This window comes from Protomyctophum parallelum (assembly GCF_964188405.1).
Source record: "Protomyctophum parallelum genome assembly, chromosome: 5".
NCBI classification, from domain to species: domain Eukaryota; kingdom Metazoa; phylum Chordata; class Actinopteri; order Myctophiformes; family Myctophidae; genus Protomyctophum; species Protomyctophum parallelum.
Genome location: NC_139702.1, coordinates 41,578,289 through 41,589,243, shown reverse-complemented (window position 1 = coordinate 41,589,243; position 10,955 = coordinate 41,578,289). Strand labels below are relative to the sequence as shown.

The following is a 10,955-nucleotide window of genomic DNA, read 5'->3' as shown; positions in this document are numbered from 1 at the left end:
CAGTAGAGTAGATTGTCGCCAGGCAGAACAGGGATACGCCCGTCCTGTATGTATATAGTCTCTCTGTTTAAAAGGTCTTATTCCTACTCTCAATGAATTGAGCCTCGATTTAAGCTAATTCGCACATAGGAATGCACTCAAGACTATGGCTTACTGGTCCAGGATATTTAGCTCCAGCTCGCTAACGATCTTTAATCATAAGGCCACACCCGTTCTCATTAATAAGCACAATATAAGAACAACCCTTTGACTTATATTAATGCCTGCTAACACCTTATTTCAATGACCGCTACCCTAATTATTAATTAATTATTCACCTTTCAATTCATTACTCACTCTTTTCCAAGTAGCTGCATTCTTGCGCAACTCTGCAGACTGTCTTTACAGCATGTTTCCCCCTTTCTCATGGAGAGGCCTGTTAAAATTAACCCTTCACCTGCCACCAGGCCTAAATGGTCCCGAGCAATGCAAACTCAGCAACCTCGTTGACACTGATAGGGAGTTGGTTGCTCTTTGCATTTTTGGACTTCATATGATGTCAGTCACCTATCAGTGCAAGTGGTTCTTCACTAACCTTTACATTTCAAGGACCTCTTCCAATTTGATATACAGTAGATTGGTTTAGACTAGAGTGACTCTAAACCAATTATCCAGAGTTATGGGGGACCCCCATAACTCTGGAACTCATAATGGCACCAAATGGACCCTTCCATCTGTAAAGGTTCCCATATAACTATCACTATTATAACTATTTAGCTGGGGACCCCCTGAAGGACCCCAGGGGGTCCCCAGACCCCACTTTGAGAACCAAAGCAGTGCACTTGGAGGACATCAGTCGTGACCAGATTGGGGAAACGTTTCAGCCCAGTCTGACCTGCATTGACTTCCATTATAAAACTAAAGTAAAAAAAAACATATATTGGCATGCACAAGAAATTTGGTGCTGATCAGTTCAATGGTTTGTGAGATTAGAACAGTCACATACACAGACCCGCACAAATGAAAATCTCAGAACTTTCCATTTAGAAGTTTTGTATTAGAAGGTAATGTCAGTAGGATAAGGAAGAAAGTTAATTGTTAATTAGTCTGGTATATAGCTGCTGAGGTCAGAACTGGACTGGCCATTGTGGACATGCGTTCTCTCATTCTCCCTCTCTCTCACACACTTGCACGCACACACACACACACACACACACACACACAAAGGGGATGGACAAGTTAAATGTAGATGTGTGGTACGTGTGATTGAAATTTGAATGTGTCACGTGAACGTGATTGACGGGTTGGAGTGAAAGTGGTGAGATAAGGGTATAAAAGGGCAGGGTTGGGGAGGTTGAGGTCATTAATCGAGTAGTTTGGACTTTGATATTTTTCATACAGGATATTTTACCCATCCGCTGGTACGTACCGATTAACAGAGTTTTAGAAATGTTGTCTTGTGCAGCACATAGTTTCAATCATCACTGACTGAACTTGAAAATAGCATACTGAAAGACAGGAATTCTATAATAATAATAATAATAATAATAATAATCCTTCTACCCTAATGGACAGGGGCTAAGCAATAAGCATAATAATACAATAATAATAACAATAACAACAACAACCCCAAATGTATTATATTCTATTAACATACTCTACCATACAGATTGGACATAATTAGATTTTATTCATAAAACAAAAAATACAACTAAATCTAGAAAGCCAAAGCATCACTTTGGTAGAAATCATAACTATTAAAACCCAATCCAAGCCAAGGAATGACAGGTTACGTTTTAAGCACCCTGTGCCAGGACGTAATTGTTTCATCTTGTTTCATCTGCGTTTCTATTGTAATGTACTGTCATGGATTGTGTTTTAATTGCTATAGTTGAAAAGGTTAGAATCAATGGTAAAGGTTTTTGATTGATTGATTACTTTATTAACAGTTTGCAAAAAAGGTAAAATTTAACAAATTGAACGGATGCTATTAAAGAATAAGACAAAAAGCCCAGTGCTTATTTCCATTGAGGTCCTGTGTATTCAATTCATTGAGACATTTAAAGACAAACTCTGTGAGTTTATGAATGGCTTGTGAGATTAAGTAGTTAATTATGCAATGCTATACCTTGAAATCCGTCTTCATATTATGAATGATGTAAGAATGACGACGACAGCTAATGTAATCTAACATATCCTCTTTCTAGCAATGAATATTTCTGACCAGACACCTGGTCCTAAACTGCTGTTATATTGCTGTCCTCAAATGCCCTGCCCTCTACTCCCCTCCAAGCCATTATCTCCACCCTGACGTGACATGCAGTCACTTTCAATGCTCATATGGGATATGCGTTTATACAATGTGTAAAAAAAAGTATGTAATGACATAATTTATATAACTGTACACTCTTTGCATATTTTCTTTTTCCTTTCAATTGTAGGAATAGTGTTAGACTTAATACCCACCCTCGCAAAAACAAAATTATTATTATTTTAGTCATTCAAAATAAAGGTAATTTAGTTTAGTCCTTGCTCAATGTGCTCATTATTTTTGTCACTGTACATTTGCATATAATGTGACATTTTGTCCTCTGCATTTACCCAGCCTAAATATTAGGAGCACCCAGGGAGCAGTTAGGGGTTATAAATGCAGTGTTGCCATGTCTGCTTATTATACACAGCTTTGGGCTTCTTCTTTCATAGACCTAGTTGTTTATTTGTCTCACAATCTGTGTGTGTGAATCTTCCATATGTATCACTATTCATCCTCTCCTCAGCTCATATGGCTGACTTTGATGCGGTTCTGAAGTGCTGGGGCGCTGTGGAGGCAGACTACAACACATATGGAGGCCTAGTGCTGACAGGGTTAGTAAATATGAGATGATAACACTACAACAAATCTGGAAAACAATATTGACACATGGGCCAACCTTACTATGAAACACATTTGTTGAATCTACCCATGGATAGATGTTGGCCAAATCTAAACAGACCTAATCTTTGTCTCTCATTAATGTTTTCTCCGTTCCTTAGTCTGTTCGCAGAGCACCCAGACACCCTGAAATATTTCCCCAAGTTCGCAGGCATCGCCCAGGCTGACCTAGCAGGCAATGCAGCTGTTTCTGCCCATGGTGCCACTGTGCTGAAGAAGCTTGGGGATCTGCTCAAGGCCAAAGGCAGCCACGCTGATATCCTCAAACCCCTTGCCACCACCCATGCCAATACCCACAAGATTCCGCTAGATAACTTCAAGGTGAGTTTACTTCTTGCTTAATGAACCTGAGTAGATGTTGCCTCAGTGATTAATAATTAACCAATGCGTCACGAAGCAACGCGTTTTGAGCTCTTTTGCCGCTTTTGAATTTGAATCCTGAAAAGTAACAGTTTTGGACATAATGAGGTTTCCACCCGACAGAGACGAATCAGACCATATATAATTGCCTACACACACACACACAGTAGGCATATACACATAATTATAGTACATATAGTATGTATGTAAATATAGTATATTATTCGACATGGTGTAACATCAGTTTAAGTTAAACTGATCCCCTGCTTTCTCTTTTCAGTTGATCACTGAGATCATTGCTAAGTTGATGGGTGAGAAGGCAGGACTGGATGCAGCTGGGCAGACGGCCCTCAGAAATGTGATGGGTATAGTCATTGCTGACATGGACGTTACCTACAAAGAGCTGGGCTTTGCCGGCTAAACCTCTGGCCTTGATAGCCAAAGAGGTTGATGAGGAAAGACAAAAGCTGGAAGAGATATCATCCACTGCAAGTGCTGCTATATGAGAATTGTAAAGGTTATAAAGGGGAGATCTAACACATTGTCTTGGTAGTGTTGAATTTAAAGTAATTATTACAATAAACGCCAGTACCTTGCCTTCTTCAGTCTAATCAAAAGGGCATATGATGTAATCAATGTGTACAAGTTATATAACCAATTAACATTTCCATCTGTCGCAGTGCTCTGCAGAGTATTCATTCAATTTTAAATCATGATCTATCCAAGTTGAGTTTGCATAACTTAAAAGCACTATATGATCCATAATAATTTGCCCACATGATTTAATTATTATTTATTTTAATTATATTATTTAGTCATATGTTTGACTCAATATGATTGCGTCATTGAGTCAGTGCTTGTGCGTCTTTGTTTATATTATGCACACAAGCACATTCATAAACACACAAAGAAAGTCTGTTTTGGTATTTTTCTAATTGGTCTTACAGGGTTATAAATCAGTGCTGCTGGGCAGACTATATATAGTATAGTACATCTCCAGCTATAAGTCCAAGCATTCTCAAACTCTCAATACATACAGTACATGATACACCCACTTTTACAACCCTGTCGTCATTCAAAAAAAGGTTCCTTGCCATGGCCGTTATCTGACTCTGTGATGAAGCCAGGCGTATTCTCATAACTAGCTATGACATTTTCATATGGGACAATTCTCTGGCGCTGTCCCTTCTTTCCTCCATTCTAAATTTGACTGTGGACGTGACCCTCTGCAGCTGCACTAAGCATCTTTTGGCAGGGCAGTCACTGGTCCTTCCCACATTCAAATCACAGTTAAATCCATGTTAATTTAAGTCTTGATAAATCACTGTGTACAGTAAATAGCCTCCATGGTGTTCTCAGAGTTGGATTATTACTTTATTTCGCTTATTGAATCACTATAAGACAACAGTATAACAAGAGCCTATTTGGTCAATAAGGCCCCTTGAATAATACATTTTCCATATTCCTTAGCCAGAACAGTCCTTGCTGGGGAATTCCCACCCCATTACCTCACGTTACAACTTACACAAGCTCCTTGAGCTCATATCAAAAGTTGGAACATCCAAATAAAAAGTAGTACTTGAAAAGGTTGGATACCAGTGATTGTTCCAACGATAACAGAACTATTATTAGGGTGTTGCTGTGTCTCTCTGTGCCTGAAATGATGCCAGGCGTTCTAGGATTAGTCACCCTCTGGGCAGAGCATGACAGCATTTATAACCCTCTAGCTTCATTTTCCTTCTCCCTCAAGCAAAGCACTGACAGTGAATGCTAACTGATGTCTGGTTTCACCAGTCATATATATTACTGTAGGCATTGTTCAAGTATAACAGAGTAGGACATATTGTATTTAATATTTAACAGATTTGTGCACTCAGCTGAAAACTAAGCTCAAGAAAACCTTCTCAATGATCCTGTGGACAATAACTATCATGATTAGGGATCTATGGCAGCAACCAAACCTCCATGCTGTCAAAGGTTGACACAAAAACCAATTCAGACCTGTCAAAAAGCATTTTCCACTGGTTGTTATTTGGACTGGTGACTGGAAAGGGCAATGGTGGACTGGTCCGAGATGCACATATTAAAAATGTATGGTCTACTTTGACAAGAAACCACATCTAAAAATATAGATTTGAAAACAATTCTCCTGGGTCGATGTCTGAGGGTACTTTGCAGCAGGACAAGTGAGAGAGGTAGAGTGCAGTTGTCATTGGAACCAGGCCGGCTGCCACTTTCAGAATAGTGAGCAGCCTATCCGCTGCATTGCTGATACCGCCTGGTGTCGTCTGGAAAGGAAAACTAATTTGAAGTTATCTGCTCTGCTCTGTCATTCAGTGGATAAAACATAAAACAACACTGTCCATATAAAAATATTGTGTGGACTGCACTCGTGCTTTTGGACAGTGTTGACTACATTGCTTGTGTTTTGATCACATCTAGTACCTCTGCATACAGTAGGGGACAATGGTGTGAAGCAGCCATGTTTCTGACCTTCTCCAGGCGCTCTGGAGGGACTGAATCATTTCGAGCTAGTGGAAAGTGAGTGGAAGGCACATTATCAGACAAGGATTAAATCAATTGCTTGCCATTTTATCCCAATCAATCACCAACTACTTTTGCTGCCCACCAGCAAAAGTGAGAGAGAAAGTCAGCAAGTAAATTTGAGATTTACATTACTTACCGTTAGTAACCATGAAACAGACTTTCCCAAGGAAATATCCAGGATCCAAGTACTTAAGGGAACCTTCTGCTGACAGGCAACTATGTAAAAAAACAAAAACTGTATGGTCATAAGCATCAAACACCAAGAGTACCCTGATCTGTAAAATTACTGACTATAAATATGTGCAGGAAAGACAGATATTTGAACATGGACAAACAGGTCCCTTTTCCGTAAGAGAGTGAAATAAGATTCATTAACACGTTGAATCCATATGACGAGTATACCTGTCCAAGACGTACCCGACGCTGGGTACAGATGACGAGCAGGCTCGTCTTAAGGCATTTGATATCACTATAGCATTGCCTCGCCGTGTTTCATTTTTTTAACCGCTCCGGTTGCTATGCACGGTTGCCAGGTCCCCGCCCGCACTGGTGTTTTTTCTCAATAGCCATTAGCCTTTGTTTTAGCCCGCGCCTTTGCAGGCTTTTTTCTCTGAAACTAATGCGGTGTCCGTGGTGTTGACCAAAACGGCGATGTTCAGAGGGCTTTTCTGATTATCCAGTGAGCGAGGATTGGCCTTAGTTTAGCTTGGTAGCATTAACGCTAGTACTAGTATTCAAGATGGAAGCCAAAACCTGAAAACACCCGGCACCCATGCACCACCACTTTGTCCACCCACACTGGACTCAATTTGTTAAACATTTGTTTAAACCTCAGGATCACACTGAGGGAGAGCTTCTCAAGTTCAATCAACTTATTACAAAATAAACTTTAAAGGCTACCATACAATCAAAGTTTAATTGATAAAACGTTGTTTCAATGTATTATGTATATTATTGAGACATTTAGACCCAAGTAGCCCTGCCTGAACCCATTAAGACCTGAGGCCAATTCTACAAATGTCTTCTAAATGGGTAGTTCTTCTCACACTTTCAAAGATTTTTCAGAAATGTTCAAAAATAGCAGATGTAGGCTCGTAGCCTGACAGTGTGTTGCAGGTTCTTAATCCCGATGGCCTTTGCTGCGTGTCACTCGCCATATATATAGCAGATGTACAAGCTCATAGTGAGCTTATAATATTTGCCATTTTTGAATAGCCAACGCTAATAGATCTAAAATGACAGATGCTGATTGGCAACAGACAACACAGGTATGAATAGCGTGTGGAGGACAGATCAAACTTTTTGATGGGGACAATACCCTGACAACAGCTCTTACCTGAGCTCCGAGGTCAGGTTGATGATGAAGACCACCAGGTCAATCCTTGGTGTGCCGTCAGATTCGTGCTTAATGCTTAATGGCAGCTTCTTTAACAGTCTCCTGGTTGGCATAACAGACGGAGCATGACATGAGGATTAATGTGTAATGGCAGCTTCTTTACCAGTCTCCTGGTTGGCATTACAGACATGAGGATTATTAGCAGCAGCCTGTAATTATCCCATTTAGACCCGAGGTCGATTCTACAAATGCTTTCTAAATCCTTTTCTGAAAAAGCTCACGTCAAACATTTCCATGTCAAGGACCCCCAAATATATATGTAATTGTCCACCGACCCCCATCTGAAAATATGTTGTTCCAGGGACCTTCCAGAAGCTTGAGTTAAAAATGTTCGCTATGAAAGAATATATATTCAAGGGTTTGTGCCACATTTTCACGATTTAAAAAAAATAGCGTAGTGCGGCACTCGGTGCCACGCTATGAGCTTGATGAGCTGATATGGAAACAAAGACAATGCAAACAATTGAGGTCTCGACTCTCGAGCAGACTCAGGCAGTTATAGCCTTTATTTAGCAGGGTGCAAGTAAAAGAAAAAAGAGACATTTCGAATTTATCTAGAACATCTTCATCAGGTCATAACTTATATCGGGTTTGTGACCCACAACAAACCAAAAACGTTATGGGCAAGTGCCTTCGAGACCTTAGTAGTGTCAACCTTGGTTAATTCACATACCGTCATCATGGTTAATATTATATTTTTGGGTTAAAACAAAGTTATTGGTCAAAAGGTTAAAGCACTATATTGTAACAGTAACAGTCACTATAGAGTGTTTGTTCAGTACAGTAGGGGTCATCTCTGCATCTCTCCAGCTCTTTAATAAACAGAAGTACATTTTCAGGTAGGTAGCCAATCTTTAGCCAATCAGGAGAAAGATTATCAGACATTAATCCGCTTCGATTTCGTAATGTTCCACTTCCAAATTGTCTGCTCATTTCTCCGTGTCATCACTACAACTTTCACTTGTTTAATATTATCTGATGCGCATTCTCTCTCCTGATTGGATAACATTGTTATCCTGACCTGAAAATAACAGATGCATCATCGCTCTATTATTACTCAGTGGTGGAAAAAGTGCTCAAATGTTTTACTTACGTAAACAATGTACTCTGTCCAAATTGCATTGTGAGCGTGTAGATCTGCTCTTTTCAAACGGATGAAATATAGTGCTGAAGTGCTTAATGTATGTTTTGAAATAATAATCAAAATCTACAAAGTAGAAATGTTTTCAAATAATTATATTGGAGTAAAAGTACAATATTTGGATCTGAGATGTAGACAGAAGACAGTAGAAGTAAAAGTATTGGAAATTGGAAATACTCAAGTAAATTACAAATACCTAAAAACTGTACTTAAGTACAGTATTTAAGTAAATGTACTTAGTTACATATTACTAATACCCACACGTTGACGCAGAGATGCGGCTCCCTCTCCACCATGACGACAGCCAGGTCCTGCTGAAACTCCTCTTCCCACTCTACCAGCTAAAAGGCCAGAATTCACAATTTACTTGAGTAGTAGTACAAAAGTAGAAAATACTAATTGTGCAGAATGTCCCATTTCACAAGTTTTCAAATGTATAAAAAGTATACCTGTAAAATAAACATATTTTGAAAATAGCATATCTACAAGCTCACAATGCGTCGATCATGTGACGCATTCAATGTGAGCTTGTATACGGTATATAGGGCTGAACTTGAAGTGGTTAATGTTTTGTAATAATAATCAAAATCTACAAAGTAACTAATTAAAGTTATAGTAGAGTAAAAATACAGAAAATGGAAATGCTCCAGTAAAATAAAAATACATCAAAATTATAAGCAATAATATGTCAAAATATTAAATGAACATTTTTTTTATTTTTTTGTAAATGAGCTTGTAGATCTGATACTGTCTATGAGTGCATTTCAAGGACCGTAATTCACCACTTTTCAACCTATCTTCATATAATTGGTCGTCAGTCATTAATGATCATGATAAAATGACACAATGTTTTTCTACTCTGGCCCCTTTTCCACCGGTTGGTTCCCAATGAGAACCAGTTCAGTTCTTTTTGGTTTTTAGTCCATGAGCCAGAGCTCCAAAATTGAAACGTTAATTATGAATTGAGTGGGAAAAACCATACCTATTATTATCACCATGAAATTTCCCCAATTGAGTACTTACACGAAGACAATGATTTATTGTATTACAAATTTTACATTTTAAAATATGCAAATGAGGCATTATGTAGGAAAATATGCAAAATAGTCGAAAATATGATAAAGCTACTACTGTGGAAGGGTTATCATGTATTAATTTACTTGTATTGATCCTATAAACAATTTAATATAGGGTATAGTTTTCCCACCAATTTTGGAGCTCTGGCTCATGGACTAAAATCCTAAAAGAACTGAACCGGTTCCCATTGGGAACCAACCGGTGGAAAAGGGGTCTCTGTGTCTCATAGGAGGGCTGTGGGCAGTTCAGAAACCCTTCCACCACCAGTGACATCATCGATGGGGAATGCAAGCTATAGAAACTGCAGGCTTTCTATTCCTGAAAAGATGCAATGCGAAAATGGAAGCCATCTTCTCACAATACAATAAAAAATCAAGCGATGATGTCACTGGTGGACGGGTTTCTGAACTGCCCACAACCCTCCTGAGACACAGAGTAGGAAGAAATGGTGCCATTTTATCTTGAACATTAGTTAGGACCAATTATTAATATGAAGATATATTGAAATTAAAAACTAAAACACATCAATAAAATAAATATTAGCATGCATTCATTCAGCAGTGGCTGGCAGTGGTTTTCAACCAGTAGTCCGGGGACCACCAGTGGTCCTTGAGGGGGTTCCAGGTGGTCCCCAGCTAAATGGAGAGTTGGCAACCAAATGGACCCTTAAAGATCTTTAAGTCTTGAGAGTGTAAAAGAAAATCATTTGTGATCAAGAGTTAAACATAAATTATTGTTAAAACATCTGCATTACTTAATTTGAAGTCTACAGAATTACATGTTACAATGTATCTCTCCTAACAGCCAGGTGGCTTAGTAAATTAATAGATACAGCATGGAATTGTGGACAAAGTCTTTATCCAACAAAATAGTCTTTTAGTTTTAGGTCTGAGAGGCTAAATCTCATGGTGGTCCGTGGCTCAAATGCTGAATAAATAATGGACCTTGATATGAAAAGGGTTGAAAAACCACTGGTTTATATTAGCCCAAGATTTAGACTCTCGTAGACGTCAGAGCCTGGTAGACGTATTTATCAATTCTGACGTCATATCTCTACGTCAGAATCGATAAATACGTCTACGAGTGTCTAAATCTTAGGCTAGGTGCCAATGCAAAATGCAAAACCAAACCAGAAAAATACAAACCATAGCGGTGGCCTCATTTAGTCCGGGTAATGTCCTGAATGGTGTCAGAACTGACATGTTGTCAGACGTAGATAATAAGATGAATGTAAACTAATGATTTTTGTCTTATTAAAAACAGCCAACGAAAAGTTAAACGTTAGCATGAGAAGCTACACTGTTCCTGCGCTCATTTTCAAACGTACCTCTGACGTCAAGACCAGTACTACCAGTGTTGCCAGATTGTGTGAGCGAAATACGCAACCAGCAAGTCCATGAACAAGCAGAAAAACGAGCCCAAAGTTGCTTATAATAAGCGGCCATGGCAACACTGGTCAAGACGTGACTGTTTTTTCTCTACATTTGCCACTTTGCAAGCATCTACAAGTGGTAAGCTACTGC

The 10,955-nt window shown here is 39.0% G+C and overlaps 2 protein-coding genes across 2 annotated transcripts; one reads left to right on the top strand and one right to left on the bottom strand.

Annotated features, from left to right (window-relative positions):
- Positions 1 to 1,271: 1,271 nt before the first annotated feature.
- Positions 1,272 to 3,874, top strand: mb (myoglobin). The gene is made up of 4 exons (XM_083764868.1): positions 1,272 to 1,400; positions 2,757 to 2,844; positions 3,013 to 3,232; positions 3,552 to 3,874. The coding sequence occupies exons 2-4, from the start codon at positions 2,762 to 2,764 to the stop codon at positions 3,690 to 3,692; spliced, it is 444 nt and encodes a 147-aa protein (XP_083620994.1). The 5' UTR covers positions 1,272 to 1,400; positions 2,757 to 2,761; the 3' UTR covers positions 3,693 to 3,874.
- Positions 3,875 to 4,012: 138 nt separating this feature from the next.
- On the bottom strand, positions 4,013 to 10,749 carry pane1 (proliferation associated nuclear element). Its single transcript, XM_083764866.1, has 6 exons — positions 10,578 to 10,749; positions 8,617 to 8,696; positions 7,155 to 7,256; positions 5,955 to 6,034; positions 5,717 to 5,802; positions 4,013 to 5,559 (listed from the first exon to the last, which is right to left on the bottom strand). Exons 1-6 carry the CDS (start codon positions 10,632 to 10,634, stop codon positions 5,392 to 5,394), a joined length of 573 nt encoding a protein of 190 aa, XP_083620992.1. The 5' UTR covers positions 10,635 to 10,749; the 3' UTR covers positions 4,013 to 5,391.
- Positions 10,750 to 10,955: the final 206 nt, after the last annotated feature.

Bases quoted from the DNA above. Each gene is read 5' to 3' on its own strand.
- mb (XM_083764868.1), top strand. From the start codon at position 2,762: ATGGCTGACTTTGATGCGGTTCTGAAGTGCTGGGGCGCTGTGGAGGCA. The intron at 2,845-3,012 runs GTTAGTAAATAT...TCCGTTCCTTAG, and splicing joins GGAGGCCTAGTGCTGACAGG to TCTGTTCGCAGAGCACCCAG. The intron at 3,233-3,551 runs GTGAGTTTACTT...TTCTCTTTTCAG, and splicing joins TTCCGCTAGATAACTTCAAG to TTGATCACTGAGATCATTGC.
- pane1 (XM_083764866.1), bottom strand. From the start codon at position 10,634: ATGTCAGTTCTGACACCATTCAGGACATTACCCGGACTAAATGAGGCC. The intron at 8,697-10,577 runs GTTTGTATTTTT...CTGGCCTTTTAG, and splicing joins TAAATGAGGCCACCGCTATG to CTGGTAGAGTGGGAAGAGGA. The intron at 5,803-5,954 runs GTAAGTAATGTA...ACTTTCCACTAG, and splicing joins CTGTTTCATGGTTACTAACG to CTCGAAATGATTCAGTCCCT.